Source organism: Protopterus annectens, chromosome 8.part0, assembly GCF_019279795.1.
Source record: "Protopterus annectens isolate FY-2018-M chromosome 8.part0, PAN1.0, whole genome shotgun sequence".
Lineage (NCBI taxonomy): Eukaryota > Metazoa > Chordata > Ceratodontiformes > Protopteridae > Protopterus > Protopterus annectens.
Genome location: NC_056741.1, coordinates 1,030,227,877 through 1,030,251,755, shown reverse-complemented (window position 1 = coordinate 1,030,251,755; position 23,879 = coordinate 1,030,227,877). Strand labels below are relative to the sequence as shown.

The 23,879-nt window shown below is 41.5% G+C and overlaps 1 protein-coding gene across 1 annotated transcript in view; it reads left to right on the top strand.

Moving 5' to 3' along the window:
• ZNF687 (zinc finger protein 687) overlaps positions 1-23,879 on the top strand; it is a gene marked incomplete in the record, with an annotated part of 1,307,099 nt that overhangs the window by 162,844 nt on the left and 1,120,376 nt on the right. The window contains 1 exon segment of the mRNA XM_044080513.1: positions 11,561-13,763. Within this exon segment, the coding sequence (XP_043936448.1) occupies positions 11,586-13,763 (2,178 nt within the window).

The following is a 23,879-nucleotide window of genomic DNA, read 5'->3' as shown; positions in this document are numbered from 1 at the left end:
TCAGTTCTCTGCATTGCCCTTTGGCTTGTCTACTGCCCAGAGTGTTCACGGTTCTGGCTCCAGTGATAGCTTTCCTCAGGTTAAAAGGAATACAGATCTATCCTTATTTGGACGACTGCCTGATTCTGGCTCAAGGAAGGGACGAGCTTCTTCATCATTTGGATTATGTGATAGCAGTGCTAAGATGCCTGGGGTATTCTGTGAACGAAATAAAGTCCAGTCTAGTACCCTCTCAGGACATGTGCTTTCTGGGTGTGAGACTGAATACAGCATCCCAGATGGCCTTTTGACCCCGGACAAACAAAAGAATCTTTCCCTTTACTTTCATCAGTTGTCTCATCAGTCCAGGCTGACTGCAAGGACAGTCCTTCAAGCCTTGGGGTTCATGGCATCTTGTATTCTGGTGCTTCCCAATGCCAAACTGCATATGAGGAAGCTACAGTGGTATCTCAAAAATGTATGGACACAGCACTGCCAGGATTTGGACACTGTCATTCAAATAATACCTTGCATTCAAAAGGAATTGTTGTGGTGGGCTCAGGAATGTCACCTAAACAAGGGACTCTCTGTGACCCGGCCAGAGGCGAGTCAGATTCTAACGACAGATGCCTCAGACAAAGCTTGGGGAGCTCATCTGAATGGAAAGTGGATACAAGACAAGTGGCCTGCCAGACTACAACATCTACATATCAACTTGAAAGAGATGTTAGCAGTCCAGTTTGCATTAATAGCTTTCAAGGATTTACTTCTTCCAGGGCAGGTGTTGATTCTAACAGACAACACAACTGTCATGTGGTACATCAACAAGCAAGGCGGAACACATTCTTATCCTCTATGCAGGCAAGCAATGATTTTGTGGGAGGCTGCTCTCAGTTTACAGCTAAATCTTCAGGCAAGGTTTCTGCCGGGAGCACAGAACTCCTTAGCAGATGTGTTGAGCAGACAAATTATGGATCCCCACGAGTGGAAATTGGATCCTCATGTATTTCAGAAATTGACAGTGTCATGGGGAACTCCAGACATAGATCTGTTCGCTTCTCCACTAAACCACCAGCTGCCAAAGTTTTGCACAAAAAGGTTTCATCCCACAGCTTGGAAAGTGGATGCTCTTTCTTTCAATTGGAGCAATCTTCATGTGTATGCCTTTCCGCCTCTGCCTCTCCTCCCAAAGGTACTACTGAAGGCCAGACAAGACAAGCCAAGGATGATTTTGATAGCTCCAGATTGGCCTCGACAGCATTGGTACCCATTACTGAGAAGCCTGGTACGGAAGCCTCCATGACCTTTGCCTTCGATTCCACACCTGTTGTCTCAGGAGGACAGTCATTTGCTCAATGTCAAGCTTCACTCTCTGCACCTAACAGCCTGGCATATTCTGTTTTGAACCATAGTGGCCTCCACTTCCACAGCAAGTTTTGAATGTTATTTTGGAAGCTAGAAGGCCTAGTACAAGGAAAGTGTACGCAGATAAATGGAAGAGATTTTTATTTTGGAGTGCAGCAAAGGATTTTGATGTTTCTGAGCCTAATTTAAGTGTGGCTCTTCAATATCTTACTGAGTTACTGGACAAAGGTTTGTCCTTCTCTTCTATTAAGGTTCATGCTGCAGCAATTTCGCTCACTATGATTGTGACCCACCATTGTTTTCTCATCCTTTGTTCAAGCAATTTCTTAGAGGGCAAAGAATATAAGACCCCCGAAGAGCTCCTACTCCTGCTTGGGATCTCAATTTTGTGTTGGAGAAACTCACTCTACAACCTTTTGAGCCTGCAGCTACTACTGAATTAAAGTTTTTATCATGGAAGACTGCTTTTTGTTGGCTATTACCTCTGCAAGAAGGGTTTCTGAGTTGCAGGCCCTTATGGCGGTTGAGCCTTTCTTAATTTTCCATAAGGATAGGGTATCTTTACGCACTAATCCTTCCTTTATGCCTAAAGTGGTTTCTAGTGTGGCTTTAAACCAAACTATTCATTTGCCTACTTTTATGCAAATCCCCAAAATAAAGGGGAAAAGATTTTGCACACTTTAGATGTACACAGGCAGTTGCGATATTATTTGGACAGAACTAAAGGGTTCAGGCAGTCTCAGCAGTTATTTGTTTCTTTTGCTTTGAGTTCTCAGGGCAAGCCTGTGTCAAAACAAACTATTTCTAAGTGGATTGGGTTTTGCATTGCTTTCTGTTATTCCCATCATGGCAAGGAGGTTCCAGCTGGGATTAGGCCTCATTCCACTAGGGCTACTGCCACTTCGACAGCTTTTTTGAGGGGGGTGGCAACCAAGGATATTTTGGAGGCAGCTACTTGGAGTTCAGTGCATACTTTTTCTAGGCATTATCACCTACCACTTTACTTAAATCCAGGGCTGGTTTTGCCACTGCTGTTTTGCAGGGCATTTTGGCAGCTCCTGCTTCCTTATAGTTTGGCCATCCTCCCTTACCTCTGCTTTGGGATTCTACCCAAGTGTAAGGACTGCAGCAATGTGAGATGAAGAACATAGTACAGTTTTGTACCTACCATAAATGTAGATGTTCAAGATCCACATTGCTGCAGTCCAATTACCTCCCTCCTTCCCTCTGTAGTTAGAGGCGGTTGTGTGGGTTGGGTTGTCAATATGATGTATATTGTATATATTGTACATATTTTTAGTGCTAGGATGGTTGGTTGTTTGTTTGCTGTCTTTTGGTTTTGACCTTTATTTTTAGGGTCTTCTGACATCTGGGGCAAGAAAAGACTGAGGATATGACGTCGGTCATGCGCATTTGTACCCTGACGTCCTGATGTCAGTCAAATGCGCCTTGACCGACGTCAGCCTTATACTTTGATATTCGGGCCGACCGAGGACAGCGGACTACCCAAGTGTAAGGACTGCAGCAATGTGGATCTTCGAACATCTACATTTATGGTAGGTACAAAACTGTACTTTCCTGGAGCCGGACTCGGGGGATGGGCACAACAGTGCCCAGCTTACCTCATATTCTTCAATACTTAACAGAAATGTTCCACAAGGGCCTATCCTCCTCGTCAATTAAAATTCATGTCTCTGCCATTTCAGCACATTATAAATACTGAGCCACCCCTCTTCTCTCACCCTCTGCTTAAACAGTTCCTTAGAGGAGCCAAAAATTTAAAACCCCCCAGGAGAGCCCCCACTCCATCTTGGGACCTTAACATTGTATTGGAAAAGCTCACTCTCCCTCCCTTTGAGCCAGCTGCAACAGCAGAGTTGAAATTTCTTTCTTGGAAAACAGCCTTCCTTCTAGCCATCACTTCAGCAAGAAGAGTATCTGAATTACAGGCCCTCTTGGCAGTGGAACCCTTCATTATCTTCCATGCCGACAGGGTTTCCCTCAGGACCAGTCCTTCCTTTATGCCCAAGGTGTGTCTAGTGTGGCCCTAAATCAGTCCATTCATTTGCCTACTTTTTTCCCTAATCCACAAAAAAAAGGGGAACGAATACCGCACTCTCTGGACGTGTACAGACAACTTAGATTTTATTTGGACAGGACTAAGCCTCTCAGAAAATCTGAATAGCTGCTAGTTGGCTTTGCTGCAGGGGCAGAGGGGAATGCCATTTCAAAGCAAACCATTTCCAAATGGATAGCCCATTGCATTCATTTCTGCTACAAGCACCATGGAAAACCTACCCCACAGGGGATAAGATCACATTCCACCAGGGCTGCTTCTACCTCTGCAGCCTTTCTCAGAGGAGTCCCTACCAGGGACATTCTAGAAGCTGCTACCTGGAGCTCTGTACATACCTTCACCAAGCATTACCACATGCCTATTTTTTGTAAATCCAGAGCTGTTTTTTCTACTGCAGTCTTGCAAGGCCTAATAGCTGGCCCTAATGCTCTCTAACTTCCTCCTCCCTTCCTTAGCTTTGGGAATCAACCCAAATGTGATGACTGCAACAGTGAAACATGAAGAACATAGTACAGATGTCCTTCATGGATGCATCTGCAGTCATAACAAGTGGGTTGTCCTGTCGTCAGGCAGCCCTGCAGTCGGCCGGATTCCAAAGTCCGGGTCCGGCTTCGGCTGATGTCGCACTCCACCCGACGTCATCTCTGTTGGTCTTCGGGTATAAAAGCATCAGCCGACGCCATTTTCCTCAGTCTTTCTTGCCGCGTGGCGCCCGAAGCAGAAGCTGTTCGCAAGTGCCGGTCGGTCGGATCCAGAGATTACTTCTACGAATACTACTCAAGACTTCTAAAGCTAAGTACCCCGTTGGGGACTCTTTCTTGCCTCAGCCGATGTCAGAAAAAGTTAACAATTGTTTAACCTGTGGGAAACAAATACCTCATAAAGATTTCCACTCTTACTGTCTGCCTTGTTTAGGCCCAGCCCACGACGTAGCAGCCTGTTCGGCCTGTGCCTCTTTCAACCGACGAACGCTTAGGCGACGGTCGGAGTTTGCAGAAAAGTCTTTCGGTTCTGATTTTGCGTACATTATGCCGTCGGATCCTCCGACTACCCAAGCTACCAAAAAACGCAAAGATAAAGACCGGCACTCACGGTCCGCGGTTTCGGCCGAAACCACGGTAAAGCAAATCATGAGTGTCTCGGTTTCGCCAAACCGAAAACTGATCAAAGTACAGCTGAACCTATTCTTACAACTGAGGCCCCTGCTACAACTCTTGAATCGACCTCAGAAATTTTACCCACTACGGTGGTTGACTTATCTGACACCATCCCTTGGATGTCTCTACCCCAGCACGTGGTGCTGCTAGGCCTCCAGCAGCCTTGTCCATTAAGGCCTTCGCCAGGGCTAAAGCAGCCAAGACTTCTAAAACAGTGCCTGTTAAACCCCCCACTTCCAGGCCCTCTTCTAGTTCTCAAATGCTTTCCTTGGCAGAAGATTTAATTTCTTTAATTAGAGGATCTCAATCTCACCCAGACAGGGCCTCTCAGCCCCCAGAGAAGAGACCTAGGGCAGAGCCCCCTGAGCCAGTGTCTTCTGATGATTCTGCTGATGAATCAGACATAACTGACCAGCCAGAGGCTCCCTTCTCCAATTTTGAAGATTCTTATGCTGAAGAATCCATTCCAGCTGCTTCCCCACCAGAAGAATTCTCCTTTGGGGAAACCTTGCACGCCATGCGAGAACAGTTCCAATGGCAGCAACAGGATTTTTCAGACTCCATAAAAAGACTTAGGACCTTTCTGCACCTCCCACAGCACAGGCCCTTAGCTATACCTCCTGTTCTCTCTGTGGTGGATGATGCTTTCAATGATGTTTGCTCCGCTCCAGATTCTTTACCCCCAGCCCCTGCCAAACCAGACAGATTTTACAGGGTGCCAGATACTCATCTCCACCTTTACAAGGCCCCACTTGCAGACCCAGAAACTATATCCCAGGGTCCCAAGGCAGTAGCCGCGACCACAGCTAAAAACCCTATTCCTTCTGAAAGGGAAGCAAGGTCATTAGACAGATGGGGTAAATAGGTCTACACTTCAGCTACTCTCTCAGCTAGAGCTTTAAACTGTCAGTTTCACATGATACAATTCCAAGAGTTTATGCTTGATCAGTTAACTAAAAAACTAACCACTGATGAATCTCTTGATAAGAAACATGTATTAGAGATGGTAAATAACATACAACAGGTTAGCAACCATTCCTTAAAATGTGGCTATGATGCACTGGAGGCTTCATTTAGATCAGCCATGACAGGCACAGTGATAAGAAGGCATGCATGGCTAAAGGAACAAGCCTTACCGGATCATGTTAAAGCTAAGTTGCTAGATGCTCCTATGGACAAGACAAGTTTGTTTGGTACACCTGCCCAGCAGGTTATGAAGAAAATGGAAGAAAAGGCAAAATCTGTTCAAACTGTTAAAGATTTCTTGCAAGTTCAACCCCAAGGTTTAGCAGGAACTGGCCTGCCAAAAATTGGTCCTTTCCTGACTCCACAAAATTTCAAAGGGGCAGGAATAGACGCTCCAGAGGCAGAAACCAATCCAGAGGAGGTGCCTACAGAGGACGACAGTGGCAAGGTAACAACAGAGGCACAGACACAGCCACTGCCACTACATCAGCACAACCACAGTGACTTAATCCTAAATCCGCCTACCAGGGAACAAATAGCAGCTCCTCTAGGCGGAAAGTTAACCTTATTTTCAAAGAACTGGCACTACATAACAAAAGACAAGTGGATTTTACAAACCATAGATCAAGGTTACCGGTTTCACTTCCACACTTTACCAGTCAAAAGAGGAATGCCAAATCTACCTCCAAATCAAAAAACAGAGGCTCTACGCCAGATAATGGAGTTAGCAAACATGAAAGCTGTGGAAAGAGTGCCAACAGCAGAACAAGGAAAGGGGTTCTATTCCAGACTATTCCTAGTTCCAAGAAAGGAAAAAGTTGGAGACCAATTCTCGACCTGTCCACCTTAAATACATATATCATTGTCCCAAAATTCAAAATGCTGACCCTACAGCAACTTCTTCCCATGCTGGGCAAGGAGTCTTGGCTGGTAACTCTAGATCTCAAGGAGGCATACCTGCACGTCCCCATTCGACCAATCTGCAGAAGATACCTCAGATTTCTTGCAGGATCAGAGCACTATCAATTCTCAGCATTGCCCTTTGGCTTATCTACTGCCAGAGTATTCACAAAATGCCTGGCATCAGTAATCGCCATTGCAGACTACAGGGAATTCAAATTTACCCATACCTGGACGACTGCCTGCTACAAGGGGACAACAAAAGCAAGCTGACAACAGATTTACAAAGGGTCATTTACTTGCTACAAGGACTGGGATACACAGTCAATTTACAAAAGTCAAGGATGATACCATCCCAAACAAGGACATTCTTGGGCTGAATTGGACACAGTACAACAGATGGCATTCCTGACTACAGAAAAACAAAAGAACTTCCCTTTACTTCTTGGCACTAACAAAACTGAACAAGTTAACAGCAAGAAAAGTTCTGCAGGCCTTGGGCTTCATGGCATCATGCATAATCTTGGTCCCATTTGCCAGACTACATATGAGGAAACTACAGTGGTACCTAAAGAATTTATGGTCCCAACACAGACACAGTCTAGAAACAGAAATCCCACTAATTCCATGCCTAAAACAGGAGTTCCTATGGTGGGCTCAGGCATGCCAGTCAAACCCAGGCCTACCCTTTCGCAGATGTCAACCAAGCCAGACCATCACAACAGACGCTTCAGACCTAGGACGGGGGCCCACATGCTGGACAAATGCGTGCAAGGATTGTGGACACAGGATCAACTTCACCTGCACATCAATCTAAAGGAAATGCTGGCAGTAAAACTGGCAATCCAAAAGTTCAAACCATTTCTCAAAGAGGGCCAGTTGATGATAAGGACAGACAACACCACAGTCATGTGGTACATCAACAAACAGGGAGGCACTCATTCATACCCCTATGCAGAATGACCTTGGAGCTGTGGACCCTGGCACTCAGCTACAACATTCAGTTACAGGCAATATTTGTACCGGGAAAGACAATACTCTAGCAGACATATTAAGCAGAACCACTGGATGCCCACGAATGGAAGCTGCACCGGACATCTTCAAGACCATCTCAAAGAAATGGGGAATGCCACAGATAGACCTATTCGCATCACCTCTCAATCACCAGCTCAAAAATTCTGCACAAGGACATTCCACCCACTAGCATGGAAAGTGGACTCACTCTCCTTCAACTGGAAAGGCCTAACAGCATATGCATTCCCACCTCTTCCTTTGATACACAAGGTACTACTAAAAATCAAGGAAGAACGCCCAAGGATAATCCTGATAGCTCCAAACTGGCCAAGGCAACACTGGTACCCACTACTGAAGAGCATGTCTCGAACAATATGTGGCCAATACCCTGATGCCTTTGATGTTAACTCAGAACAACTACAGCATCATACATCCAAACCTAAAACGCTGCAACTGACTGCATGGAACATCACATAGCAGCAGCTAATCCAGAACTTTCCCAAAGAGTTAAAGACATTATTCTTGAAGCACGCAGACCTTCAACAAGAAGGAACTATGCTGGAAAATGGAAAAGGTTTGTCATTTGGAGTACGGAAAGAGGAAAAGATGTCAAACATAGATATTCCTAACATTCTGGAGTATCTGGCCGAACTTCTTCATTCAGGCCTGTCCTACTCCTCCATCAAGATACATGCATCAGCTATTTCAGCAGAATACAGCTTTGATCCACCTGTTTTTTCGCACCCTTTGCTCAGGCAGTTCCTCAGAGGAATCAAGAATGTAAAACCTCCAAGGAAACCACCATTACCGGCTTGGGATTTAAACTTTGTGCTAGAAAAGTTGACACTATCACCCTTTGAACCAGCAGCAACAGCAGACCTACAACACCTGTCATGGAAAACTGCTTTCCTACTGGCAATTACTTCAGCAAGGAGGGTTTCAGAACTACAGGCCTTAATGGCAGTGCAACCCTTCCTAATCTTCCACCAAGATAGAGTGTCCATGAGGACTAATCCTACATTTATGCCCAAGGTGGTATCCAGAGTGTCTTTAAACCAGGCAATCCACCTACCTACCTTCTTTCCCAACCCACAAAACAGAGGGGAAAGAATACTGCATACCTTGGATGTACATAGACAGCTACGCTACTACTTGGACAGAACAAAAAATAGCAGAAAGACTGACCAACTTTTGTAGCCTATGCAACAGGAAGGGAAGGAAAAGCTATTTCCAAACAGACAATCTCCAAATGGATAGGAAATTGCATACGATACTGTTACTCCTTCCATGGAAAACCAATTCCACAGAACATAAGACCTCATTCTACAAGGGCAACAGCCACTACCACAGCCTTCTTACGAGGAGTGGCAACCAAAGACATTATTGAGGCGGCTACTTGGACCTCCGTGCATACATTTGCCAAGCATTATAATTTGCCTCTATATTCCAGATCCCGAGCAGGGTTTGCCACTGCTGTACTGCAAGGGATCCTAAACACACCATAATCTACTTTTATCCTCCTCCCTAGTTGGCTATGGTATTCTACCCACTTGTTATGACTGCAGATGCATCCATGAAGGACATAGTACAGTTTTGTACCTACCATAAATGTAGATGTCCGAACTGGATAGCATCTGCAGTCAGGATTACCCTCCCTCCTTCCCTCTGTGGTACTCCTAGGGTGTTTACCCTCCTAATAGCTAGCTGTTGGGGGGGAGTCTTTTATGGTGTATTTGTTTGTATATATGTACATACATGCTTATTGTTGTGTTTACCTCTATCTATTTGGAAACATTGGCATCTATCCAAATTTTAGCCTGCAAGAGGGCTACTGGCATCTGGGGCAAGAAACACTGAGGAAAATGGCGTCGGCTGATGCTTTTATACCCGAAGACCAACAGAGATGACGTCGGGTGGAGTGCGACATCAGCCGAAGCCGGACCCGGACTTTGGAATCCGGCTGACTGAAGGGCTGCCTGACGACAGGACAACCCACTTGTTATGACTGCAGATGCTATCCAGTTCGGACATCTACATTTATGGTAGGTACAAAACTGTACTTTCTGTACACTTACCATAAATGTAGATGTTCGAATGTATTCACTGTTGCAGTCCTGGTTACCCTCCCTCCAGCCCCCTGACTTCTCTTGACTCTACCTTTCCTTATTGTTTGGTATGTTTTAAGTTTTCTGGTGTATTTTCTTTTTGATGGAGGTGTATTATAACATATAATTACTTCCCATTGTGGGAGAACCTGACATCTGGGGCAAGAAAAACTGATGTAATGGCATCCGTTGCATGTTTTATACCCCCTGACGAGCTGACGTCATGGAAGAAGAGACAGCATCCGACACAGGAATCCAAAGATTCTGGTATTCAGTCTGGCTGAGGGCTACTTGCAGGCAGATAACCCAAATGTGATAACTGCAACAGTGAATACACTCTATCTACATTTATGGTAAGTATACACAACTGTACTTTATCCATCCATTCATCCAAATTACGTTTGAAGAGAGTAAATAAAGTACTTTGCTTTATGTAGATTGGAAGACTTTTTCCATAGAATCGTAATTATGTGTGATGCATACGTATCCCTTTTTACATTGCAGAACAGGTGTTTATGCCACCATTGGATTTGTGTAATGGGTGTGACAGGAATTGGGTCTGTTGAAGCTGTGTATTCAAGGCAGGGGTTTTCATAGTAGCCTGTATGATATATTGAAGAACAAGGCTTTCAGATGGTTTGCATAGTTTCTAGGATTTAGGACATTGTCACGTTGTTTCTTTTATTTGGCAGTGAGGTGCCTGGTCATCTGAGAAGTTAAGCAGTGTTGAGTTGAATATGTGTAGCACAGTGAACGTTTTTTTTCTGCTTGTTTTGTGGTGCAGTTAATAGTTAGGATGCTTTCAATTCATTATGTGCTGAGGAAAATAGTTTCAGTCTGGGGGGATTGTTACGTATTGTGAAGCTTGTTTCATGATTTTTGAGTTGGCTTTCCAGTTAGTGGTATGTTATCTAACTGCGTGGGTTCTTTAAAAGTTTTCAGCTGAAGAATTTACTTTTTCCTTTTTATGGCCTTGTCTGGTATGAATTGTAAGTTTTGAGTGAATCCTAGGCCCTCTAGGTTAAAATTAGTATTTCTGTCTGTTTCCATGCTTCATTGAAATCTCTGAGCAGTATTTGCTCTCCTGTACATAGCCATTGAACCAGTATATTTCCTGGTCTTAAATACATACATCCCATGAAGTTGTATAGAATTTCTTTCTGAGATTGAGCTTCTGATTTTCCTGGTATTGTCTAAGACTGGTTAGGATACAGTTTAGACTGTAAGAAGTTGTTTAGGGTTGCCAGTATGCCTCCAGATCTTTTCTTTCTAAAATTTCTGTAGACTGTTTATCCTGGAATTTGAAATACGTGGTTTTGAATCTGTGGTCTTAGCCACTTTTTCTCATACTGGTGACAGATCTGACTTTAATTCACATGTGCTTTACTGGTGATAGTTTCTGCTTTTTTAAAATCATCCATGCTTGGAATTATGGGCCATTTCATACTATTATGCAACTGCCATATAATGTTATACCATTTTTTTAGGCTCTGTAGTTTGCTGTATACTTTGGTTTAGTTATTGTTTTTTTTTTTTTTCCGGTCTCCTGCTGAAGCATTTCTTTTTTACATATCGTACATGTCTTAATATGAGTGCTGTTGTGAGTGTTTTATACCTGCATGTGTATATGCCTAAAGTATTTATAGTTGGGACAGAGTTGCTAAGAATACAAGGGTCTGGTTATAAAAGATGAGAATCTGTATTGGGACAGTATGCAGCACTGTAGTAAAGAAGTTTGAAATGCTATTCCATTTTTGGAAATTTGCAATGCAGACTGATGAAAAAGTGTCTTTTTTTTTTTTAATTCTGATATGTATTATCTAAAATTGTTAACACTTTGATGGTGGTGGTTTTTATTTTAACAGTTGATAGCAATGGATACTTAGAACTACTACTGAATTTTTGCTTATTCAGCACCTGTACAACTGTTTTAAAACATTTATTATAGGTCTGCTCCCAACTAAGTATACAGAGTTTAATTTTATTTCCTGTTTTAGTTCAGATTTTGCTGTGCTTTCCAGTATGGGTGATATGAAGACGCCTGATTTTGATGATCTTCTTGCTGCCTTTGATATTCCTGATATTGATGCAAAAGAAGCAATCCAGTCAAATCATGAAGACTCTGAGGGGCATGTCAAGCAGTCCCAAGTAACTGTGAATGAGACTGCACACCCGAATCACACCTTGCTACCTACAGATGTTTCTGCTGTCAGTGTCATAGTGAAGAAAGTGACACGCACTGAACCGCTTGAACCTTTGGAAGGCAGTGGTAAAGATCGTCCCTCTGTTATTGGGTCCGGCCTGGTGCAGAATGGTCTTGGTGCATCTGGAGTATGCAGGTCTCTAGATGATGACACCACTTTAGAAGCAGCAGCAACATCTTCTGATGATGAGAGCTGGGATTCAAAGACAGAGGATGAGAAGGACTTAAATATTTTTTCTCAGTTTGAAGCAGTCGCAGATTCTGAAGTAGAAAGGCAGGAGGATAAACCTGAAACAGAAGCTCTCTTTTGCCAGTCGTCACCTGTGTTTTCTTCTCCTTCACTTAATAAACAACCATCGCTGGAATCCATTGGACCTCTCTCTGCTGCAACAGTCAGTCCTCCTGCCACACCAGAAAGGGAGGAGGATGTGAAGCAATCGGTTGTTTCAGTCACAAAGGGATTAGAGTCTAAGTGCAAAGAAAATGGTGGAAAGACTTCACAACCAAATTCAGTAATTGCTGACGAAAACTCAGTGGAGCATTTAACATCTGTTACAACTAGTTACAACACTGTTAACTCTCCTATCTCCTCTTTGAGTATGTCTGAACCAAATCCAGGCTCAGATGTTTATGAACCTGTACAAGTAGTAGACGGCATCCCTTATAACCGGACGGAGGAGAGCAAACCTTTGATATTGCCTGTGCAGAGTCCCAGGGAGCACACTTCTCCAGGATTTCTAGGGAGCACTGAAGGAGAGGAAGTAGATGAGGGGCATCCTCAAAGTCCTCAGTCTTTGTCTAGTGATAGTGATTTAGATGAAGGCAATGATTCTCCATCTTCCAACTCCTCTCGCCCCCTTAAAGTGAGAATAAAGACCATCAAAACCTCTACTGGTGGGATAACCAGAACTGTGACCCGAGTTTCCTCTGACTCGGACCCAGGAGCTGTAAAACAATCCCCAAAAGCAGAGCAAAATTTTCCCGAATCAGATACTGATATTCTCCCCACACTGGAAGGCAAAGCAGAAGACCCTAAAGAAAATATTGAAAGCTCTAGCATCAGTAAAACAGAGACTTGTGAATCTGCTGTTTCATTAGGTAGTGACATCAAACCAAAGGCTGCCATCTTGCCAGTTTCAACTATCCAGAGTGCCAGCAGTGCCATGCTTATAGCTGCCAGTGTAGTAAAACAGAAAGCTGTAGTATTGCCCGAGGCCAGTGGTAGTGTAATTGCATCAAAAATATTAAATTTAATGCCTCAAACTCTGCCAAAAGCAGCTGCCACTGCAAACATTAACTTGACAGCTCAGAATACTACTGCTGTAACAGCCACAAGCCCGAAGGTGAATGGAACAGTTATGATTCCGATGCCTAAGCCACTACCAGTGGTACCTAGTACTGTCATATCTCGAAATCAGTCTAGCCTGGTGGAAGCCTTCAACAAAATCTTGAACAGCAAAAATCTCTTGCCAACCTACAGACCTAATCTTTGCCCTCCTTCTGAGACCTCTTTGACTCTTCCTCCATCTGGTTATAGATGCTTGGAATGTGGTGATTCTTTTGCCTTAGAACGGAGCTTGGCTAGGCATTATGACCGTCGAAGTATGCGTATAGAAGTAACATGTAATCACTGTACTAAACGGGTTGTGTTCTTCAACAAATGCAGTTTTCTTTTGCATGCTCGAGAGCACAAAGATAAGGGACTAATTATGCAGTGTTCTCATTTGGTTATGAGGCCTATAGCACTGGATCAAATGGTTGGTCAACCAGACATCACACCACTTGCCTCTCTGACACCTAAGAAGACTGTGGGGATGGTTCAGGACACTGCATCTTTAGGAGCAAAGACTCACACTTCCCTTGTTCTGCCACTTAAAAGTGATTTAGATCAACTGAATTTCAATAACTTCAGGTGTCTGGAATGCAACGAAAACTATCATGACAAAACAGGGCTAGCAAGGCATATGCAGCAAGTGGCAACCAGTGGGGCAAATCTGGTGAGTATTGTTTGTGTATACTTGTCTCAGAAGAAAACTAATCTCCCCCTTTTTCTGTAAAATGCTCTTCACCCAGTACTGATAATTGCAAGTGGTATATGTCATAAGCAGGACTTTTAATCTACTTACTTATTTCAGAATCGTACTGCACAGACTTCAGTTTTTGACTGTTCAGATAAGTCCTAAAGAAGGTGAGTTTTTAATAAAATCAATAATTGTTTTTAGTTTCATTTTGATTCAGATTCATTTTTAATTAGTTCTCGACTCATACATGTGAACACAAATCCTTACATTTGGTAAGAGGAATCCTGCCTCTGTAGCAGACGGGACGACTGATATCACAGACATAAGGATCAGATGGATCTAAACTTTCCTAGACTGTCAGGAACCCATCAGTTTTCCATAATGCATCCATATACGGACAGTCCTCTTCAGCTCTTTGCCATACTTTGTGTAAGATTGGAAGAAAAGGCACCCTGCCTTTCTTGGTGTGTTTGTGATGCACACAAACATTTTATTTCATTGACCTTTGTTGTGATTTGTCAACTCTGTCAGAAACCTTTATTTATTGACATTTGGTAACCAGGAAAGTCACTGGGTCAGAAACCCATTTTCAGTGGAGGCCTGGGGAGAAAAGCTCCAAGAAAGGTTACAAAAAATTACATAATGTAAGTTATATACAGAGCATAAGGAACAACATTTGCAATTACAATTTCACATCAGTTATCAATTCAGGTAAACATCATACATATTAAGTATTTACAGAAGTTTAAGGTATTTACAGTTTGGAAACTATAGTCATATACAGGCATATGTAAACTAGTTTCGCATCTTCAGACACTATTTTTCTATAAAGTTGCTGCGAAAGCAGAAATAGGTGGCGTGTAGAAACATAGGATCTAGAAGTGTAGCAAAAAGCAACTGGAAAAAAAGAAATATGGACAAAATGTCAAGGTATGCGAGTTAAAAGACATTATTTGATGTAGAATAGTATTGGAGACAGTGATCTGTTTAAGGAGGTTTATGGGAGTTGTTACAGGAGCATGTTTATTTGTTGAGGTAATGGGATTTTAGTGCAGTTTTGAAAGCTGTTAAGGTGTCTATGGGAGTAATAGATGAAGGCAGGGAATTCCATGCTTTGGTGATAATGAAGTAGTAAAAGCCTTGTCCAGCATGTTTGTTGGGCTTCGATATACTTAGGAGCCGTTTGATTGAGGACCTAAGAATTCTTGAAGGGGTGTATGTATGTAGGATGCTCTGAAGAGAGGGGCAAAAGTTGGGGTTGTATAGTAGTTTGTGAGTAAGTGTTAATTGGGTGTATTGTAGATAGTGGGAGAAGTCAAGCCAGTTCATATTTTGTAATGCAAGGCAATGATGTGTTCGGGTTGGCATATTGCAGGCAAACTTTGCTTTTTTTTATAGTAGCAGGACTGTAATTTAGTTTCAAGAGTTGTATGTATGTTGGTAAAAATAGAGCTACCATAAAGAAGGGTGGGGAGGAGAAGAGAGTTGGCCAGTTTTAACTTGGTGGGTGTGCTCATGAAATGTTTATGCCTATTTAGTTTACCAAGTTGAAGTGGGTTTTTTTGATTACATTTTGGATGTGATTATCGAAGGATAGTTTGTCATCTGTTGTGATGCCTAGCAGTTTTGATGATTTTACTTCTATTTTGGTATTATTTTGTGAGATCAAGTTCTGATTTAAGGGTTTGGATGAGTATATTAGGAGTTTGGATTTTTGGGGAGGCGGTTGAGAAAAAGTTGTGCATCATTTAGCCAGGATTCATTAGAATGAATGCTTTTTGTGGTAGATATTGAAGGTATGTCAGATTGTTGGCAGAGGAGATTAGCATAGAATTGTCTGCCTTGCCTTTTGGAATAGTGTACTAAGATGGGAAGCTTTTGAGGTTTTTGATGAAAATGTTAAGTAATAGTGGGCCAAGAATGGACCCCTAGGGAACTCCTGTTTTATTCAGGAGGTATTCAGATTGCTTGTTCTGCCATTTGACAGATTGTTGCCTGTTAGAAAGATAGTTGGAGAACCAGGCCAGTGAATGTGGGGAGCACTTTAAGGACTGTAGTTGTAGTAGCAGTTTAGGATGTGATACTGTATCGAAAGCCTTAGATGGATCCAGTAGGATAACAGTGGTTATTAGATCATCATATAAGGCTTTAACAGTGTTGGCGAATGAAAGTAAGGCAGTGGTAGTGCTGTGTGTAGGGCGAAAGCCATGCTGGGTGGGGGCAAGTAAGTTATTGTTGGTGAGATATTTTAACAATTGTGTATATACACTTTTCCAGGATTTTAGATAGAGGAGAGAGTATGGAGATGGGGCAGTAATTAAAGAGATCATTAGTGTTACCATCTTTATGTAGGGGAGTTATAATGTAATTTTTACAAAGTAGTGGAATTTATGATTAGGAGATGGATTGATTGATGAGAATGCTAACAGAGTATGCTGTAGCATTTGAAGCAAACTTTAAATATTCTGCTGGGAGTCTGTCTGCAGAGGGGGAGCCTGGCTTTAGTTTACTTAATAGTTTATGCACTAGTGAGGTGGGTACAGGTTGTATAGTAAAGGTACAAGTGAGTGGGCTGCTATTGGAGGTATTGTGTAAAGGGGGGTGGTTATGTTTGACTTGGGGGAGGAGGGATTTGTGTTGCTATCTGATTTATTTGTGGTAGAGTTGGTATGCGTTGAGGAGTCATTGACAATTTTTTTTAATGGTTTCAATGAAGTGGGTGTTAAAGGCATGGGCAATTTCTAATGGGTCTTTCTCAGGGGATGGTGTGGGATTTTGTTGGTTTCCAGGGTTAAGGAGTGAGGAAATAGATTTCCAGAACTTTTGTGGATTGGAGTTTTGGGAGTCTAGTTGAGTGGAGTAGTAGTTTCTTTTGTTGGTAATGACTAACTTTTTTGCGGTGTTACGGAGTTGTTTGTAATTTAGTTCATTTTGTGGGATTCTATTTTTACGCCACTCATTCCATACTTTGTCCTTGACAATGACAGTCTATTTAGTGTGTTTTGATAGCCAAGGGGCATGGTTTTGCTTAATTTGTTTTGTTCTCATAGGGGCAAGACAGTTGGGAGTGTTAATGAAGATGTTATTGAAGTACTCTACTGCTTTATCTAATGGGAGTGTTTAAGTTGGGCACCAGGTTTGAGCATTTAATATGTCTATAAATATATTTTGACTGAAATGGGTAAGATTTCTAGAAGTTTTGTACAGCTGGGCTTTTGTTATTGGTGTTTGGGTTCTGTGAGTGAAGGCAGGTAAGTGGTTACTAGAGATGCTTGGGAGAGTTCCTGTGTGAGTGTATTTATGGGGGGTGAGAGACGAGAATCCAGTCAAGGGTGGGGTTTTGTTTTTTTTACTTTGTGTGGGATTTGTGATGAGTTGGGTAAATCTATAAAGGTATAGAGAGGTATTTGGATGTAAGGGATTGCCAATGTATATTAGTATCACCCAAAATAGTTGTTTCGTTTGAGATGTTTTGGGTTGCCCAGGAGAGAAAGTCTTCTGAAATGGGTATGTTTTTTGACCTGGGGGAATGTATAGTACTGTAATACAAATTTGTTTTCTTTTGTTGATGTGCAGTGTTGCTGGTAATAGCTCTATGTACTGAAGGTTGGAACAGGTTTGGAAAATTGTGTTATGGTTAAGGAGTTATGGTAGATTAGTGCAATGCTGCCACCTTTTTTGTGCAAGCAGTCATGTCTAAGTATGTTGTACCCTGGGTGGGTTATTTTAGTATCAGATATATATGGTTTCAACCATGTTTCCGTAACTGCAGCAATATCTGGGGTGTAAAGAGAAAGCCAGGCTTGGAATTCTGTGACTTTGTTACAAATACTTCGGACATTAGCTGTTGTTATGAGTAGGTTTTGGGAATTGGAGCTTTCAGTATATCTTGTGGAATTGGTTGGACCAGGGTTGGGGTGAATGTCTCCACATAGGGTGAGGACTTGGGTGTGAGATGTTTGTGTGGAGTGGTGCAAGGTTGGAAAGTGGGGCTTAGTAAGCACAGTATAAGTGAATATGGGTTTGGTGTTGATGGTGGGGTACTTGGATTTAGTTAGGAGATGGGTTTGTAAGTTGAGAGATGGTGAGATGTTGGAGAAGCTTTTGCTATTGGTATGGGGTTGAGGATAAAGTGGCAGAAACAGGGTGGGGAAGAGTTAATGGAGGGAGGAGAAGTTAAGTAGGCAAGTAAGAGAAGAATGGCTGTGGAGGAGAATAAGAGGATGCTGAGGGTTTTACTTTATGGAATAATGAGTAATTTAGTGTTGGCAAAAACTGCGATGAGATGTAGGTGGATAGTTAATAGGAGGGAGAGGTTATTGGACTGTCAGGTAATTGCTTGTAATTGTATGCTACCTATATGGGTGGAGCTTATGTACAGGTGTAGGAGGTACTGGCAGCCTGGCTCTGATTGGTTGGAGGAGGAAAATGGGTGTTGTAACTAAATGTATATATGTAATTGATATGGGGGTGAACCCTGGATGGAAGACTTGAATAGAAGCAAAAACAGTCAGTGAATTTTAGCACCGAATTTAAGTCCTGCAAAGTAAGTAGCTAGCGAGTGCTACAAAGTAGAGCAGGCTGTAGAAAATGTTTTATAACAGTAAGGACTTGGTTATAAAAGCTGTGTGTGGGCTTAAAAGCACATTGTCTAGTTGCTTGAAAAATGGGGTGGGGGGACTTGTCAGAGTTCCAGTGATGTGCTGCAGCTATTTTTAGGATAAGAATTTAACAGTTTATTATAATACCAAGTATAAGCACATACAGTGTACTAATGGTAGCAGTAGATTGCCCGTGGATAGCTTTTGCCATAGGTAGAACACTTCGGTAGAACATTTCTTTTCAGGCTTTCAGGGTGCAGGCTTTACTGACAGTATGATGGATGGTTCTGTTCACCTAAGAAATAAGGAGAGATAGGAGGATTAGGTTGATATAGTAGGTATGATTACTTGCATCCATGTGGTATTTGGAAAAGAATGAAGAGAATGTAAGAATGTGATAGAATGCTAAGGAGTAGTGTGTATATAGCTGGAAAACGGATATTGTAGTGGGTGTCAGGCAAGTGTGGAGAGACAGAAGAATTAGAACAGGACAATGAGTTAGGAGAGAAGAAATAGTAGAGGACAATGTAGGAAGTATGCTAGTTAGTCTGAAGCGGGAGAGGCAACACACAAAAAACAACAGAGAAAGAATTAAGATACAATAAAGTCTCCTAAAAATCTGCATGTCCTTATGCTATGAGCAGTTTATATGGATTTCAGGGTGCATAAAACCAAACGTTTAAGATTAATAATAAATTAAAAATATAAACAATGTTCTAGAAAATGCTATAAAGCACAGCTGTAGTTTGTAATCAATTTAGCACTTGCTCAAGACTTATATAAGTAAATACTAGAAGCGTTAAAAACAAACGCTAAACTACTAATGCTAGATGAAGTAATATGAGCAGCATACAACTGAACGCTATAAGCACAGCTGGATTCTGTGCCCAAAATTCTGCGCTTGCACGAGACTTGGATAAGTAATACAAGCAGCGAGCAAGCAAGTCATACCTCCCAGCTGTACTGAATTACTTGGTTTTTACCGAGTATTGGCGTACAAATGATGGGGTGCCACAATTCCAGAATGGCACCCCTTCATTTCCAATTTTTTTCCAGATTTTGTTTTGAATTTTTTTTTCGCGCTTTTGAGCTGACATCATCACGTGCACGATTATAGCCTTAACAAAACAGAAAGCTGCATGTGGGCTTAAAAGCACATTGTTTAGGTACCTGAAAAATAGGGGGATGTGGACTACCAGATTTCAAGTGATGTGCTGCAGCTATTTTTAGGATAAGAATTTAACAGTTGTTTATTATAATACCAAGTATAGACACATACAGTGTACTTATGGTAGCAGTAGAGTGCCCATGGATAGCTTTTGCCCATAGGTAGAACACTTCACTATTTGTGTCTTTATAGTAGTGGGGCCTGCTTGTTCCATCATGAAGGCTCAAGCAACTTTTCGTAAGTGTTCTTGTCAAAGAGCTACTCCTGCCAAAAGGCACACGCAGCATGTTATTGTGAGTGAGAGTTGCAACTCTTAAGTATGAATTCTACCAAGGGTTTATGACGGCCATCATCGGCATAAAGAAGAAATTGCTTGCTTATTAGAGCAGTCTCTGTCTTTGTCTTTGACCTTGTGTGTGACTTAGGAGAATCTTTCTTTCTTTTTGTATTATCACCATCTAGAAAGAAAGCATGAAATGAAAGTTATGTACTAATGATTTGTGAGAAGAGATTCCATCCTTTAAGATACTCTTCCTCCTTCCCCCACCTTGATTGCTTCTGGATTGGATCTTCTTCCCCCACCTTTATTGCTTCAAGACCGGGTCTCCTTTGCTTCTGTTCTCCATTTTCTTCTATTATCTACTCAGTATTGTAGCTAAAGAACTTGAGAGGTTTGTATTGGTTGTACATACTGGGCAAGGTTTCTTGGCACCCTGGAAGAGTTTTACCTGAAGAGCAATTCTAATGCCTGTGGCATCACTTCTTTTTGGTTACAAGACATTGAGCTGCCTCATTACAGACCTGTTGTTATGGTAAGTAAATAAATTTAATTTTTACCGTGCAGATTGGTTTTTATCAGCATAAGTTCTTCAGAAGCACATGCTCTGAATTGCATGCTTTGTTTTCATTTTGGACAGTAATATAATCTGCATGTGCTCACTTCTCTGGAGGTATGATGTACTTTCTCTGCTAAAGTTCTGAAGGGTAAGAAAATATGTGCATATGTATTAGGCTTAGAAAATCCACATTATTTAATGTTTCAAAAATGATTCATGTTTGTCTGCCTACTTGGTTTTGTTGCCTAAGTGTTTTTTTTTTTTACTTGTAGTGGACCATGTTTAAACCAATTATTTTTCTTTTGTAACTTGCTTCTCAAAACAATACACGTAGCCAGGAAACTTCTTTGCCATAAAGTGACATGGGATTTGAGAAAGGTCTTCATTTTTACTTTAATGTTGTGCCATGATGGTATTTCTCCTTTTACTCCACTGTATTTTCCCATGTAACTACTATCCGATACCAGCGTATACTGCATGTTGCTGATACGTATGTATTCCATTTTGCCTCTTCTGCTTGCAGTGTAGCCATATTGTACCTTGTATCTTGCTACTGTGCAGCTAACCTTATGTTTTTAATCAGTGTGTGTTTAAATGTGCTGCCAGCTTAGAGCCTTTGTTCATAGTGTTTGAACGTTGTCCTGCAATACCATTGACACGAGCTTAGAAGTTGAGAACCATGTAGACGGTGGAAGATCATGACCCTGATAACATTTTTTTCTCTGGTAGGAGGGTGGTTGTATTCTATGGTGGGTGGTGTTTTGTTCTATCCTTAGAGGGCCTGGGAGAGTACACATGCCATGAATGAGGATGCTGTGAGAGTCTCATTGCCTTTTCTCATCCAGTTTTATTGGGAGTGAAGTAAGAATTGTCAGATTCCTCTGGGAAAGTTATTAACACTATCTGTGTCAGTTGTCATACAGTATAATCATTTTTACTGTAGTTTGACATTCTTGTAAAATAATGGTGCCATATTGTTGCGATGTGTAAGTAGAATATCTGATAAAGGGTATTCATAGCTTGCCAGAGAATCCTGGGATTGCAGGGTGCTTGAGTGGTGTGGTACCGAGTAAAAAAAATACCAGTTAAAAATATTAAGATCGAAAACGCAGCCTTTTTCATGGGGTACACTAACAATAAATCATAACATTTGGGTTTAACCCAGAGTCTATTCGTTTTTGGGTCAGCCACATTTTTCCAGTGCAGTAAGAAGGGACCATAACCGATCATGTACCTTTTGAAGATACTGATGCATAAAGAACGAGATTCTGTTGTTTAGCACATTTTCATTATTCTCATTTATTATGTCTCTTGTTAAGACCGTGCCATTGGTCCCTGTTAGGGAGAAAATATGCTTTCATAGTGCCTTGCATAATGTTTGATTTTCTTATTCTTTAAGCAACACAAATGAAAGTCAGAAATCTTCAAAGAAAAAAATTGTGGCTATTACCAACGGGTTCCTATTAGATTGTCGAAACTCCGTTTACTCAAATACGAAATCATCGACACGTATTGAGCGAAATACGTAATTGTCGAACATGCAAAACCGCAAAATTCGAGATGTCGAAGTGTTTTGGTTGGCCCGTCTGCGGTATAGCTCTGTAAGGTAAGTGTGCGATAGTTGGGGGTGCGGGTTAGGTGTATAGATATATAATGCGTGTAAGATTTAGTGTAGTGTTAGAAGTAGGATTTTGTTAAACGTATTTGTGTATTATTTATTTTGTTTGGGTATATCTATGTAGGGGAAGTGTGCGGTAGTTGCGGACCTTAGGGTTAGGGAAGGGGTTAAGGATAGTGCATAGATAGTTGTGTATGTGGGGTTTAGTGTTGTAGGGTTAGAAGTTGAGTTTTGGTGCTTTTACTTTAGGGTTAGGAGTAGGGTTTGGTTAGTGTATGTATGTGGTTTATTTATTTTGTTTGGGTAGGTAGTATGTAGCGGGTGGTGGGGTTAGCCGACTATGAACGTTCGATATTTTAAATTTCGCGGTTTAGTGCATTCTGTATTTTCGCGGTTCGAGTAATATGTGTCGCTGTTTTGGTATTTGATGTAATGAATTTTCATTGATTTGATATAGTCCCATTACCAACTGCTTGTGATAAGTATTTAGCTTCAAATGTTTACCACAGCCAGTGATTGTTCTGTTTAGACTCGTACCATAATAACAGAGGAGTGTGAAAATTGTGTGAGATTCATACATGCTACAAAGTTAAAGATACTTAAAGGCTTTTAACTACTACCTCACTGAAGAAGCATATGAAATCTCTAGAAAAAAAGTAAAAAGACAATGTAGATTTCTTTATACTGAAGTAATCTGACAAAATGAGAAAACTTGGAGATTATTCAGAAAGGGCTGAAGGCAAAAACAGACCCCAGGCTTTTGGATTTTGGCAAAAAAAGGACCTTTACTAGAGATTCAGAGGTGGACACACACACTGTGGCATCTCCCCAACACAGGTATTTGAAGGCAGCCAAAATTAGTACCTAGAAAGTTTCCATGATGTCAGTGCTTTAGAAGTACATAATAAGAGACACCTTCTTCATTGTTTGTTGATACCTATATTGATTCACTTTGCATAGTCATGAGTCTGTGAAGGTACAGGATGTATGAAGAGCCTGTTACAACAAATACACTATTACCACTGGTCACCCAGCAACCTGATCTTTGAATCTACCTTTGCCAGCTTTTCATCACAAATAACTGGTTAAAAGAGCATTTCACTATGCATTCTTTAAAAAAAGTGACTTGGTCATTATTGAAGGCAGACATACTTCTGAATTTAGAATTGTTGAATGCCAATCTTCATAGGTAGTTGTAAAGTCTGAGGATTAAGGAAGAGACAACCATATGTACTTTCTTTTGAGGATAAAGTAATACTTAAATGTCTGTCATAATGGTGGACTGCATCTGGTGAACTTTGTATATATATTTTTGTTACCTGTACTCTTTTTTTTTGAGTATCAAGTTTTATTTATATATTAATAATCTTAAAAAAATGCTCACTAAAAACTAAAGTGAAAGTTTATACACTCATTCCATGCCCATTGCACTGACACACATCCTGAAAACACCTTACCCCATGTAGAAAATCCACCAACCCTGATACTATAACTAAAGGAAGAGAATGAGTTCTAGGCGTAATGGTTTATAACAGCTTGTAGCACACAGAGAGGCACGATTATGCTCCCCCAAAAAAACCTTGTGCATCTTCATGTTAGAAAAGTGCTTCATAAAGCTTTTAAACACCTTTTAGCTTCTTTGTACTCTAGTCCCATGCTAAAGCACATGTTGAAGTGACTTAAAACTGTAATACTTTTTGCATCTGGCAGTGTGAAGTGTATTCCAACTTTTAAAGCTGTCGGTGTGAGATGGATCTTGTTTTGTATGTGAGGCTGTGTCAAGTGTGATGCAGCTTTCTAAGCTGCAAAACACTTTGCTCCTACAGTTTATTTTTTCCTCCCTCTGTGTAGGTACTCTGGAGTGGCTAA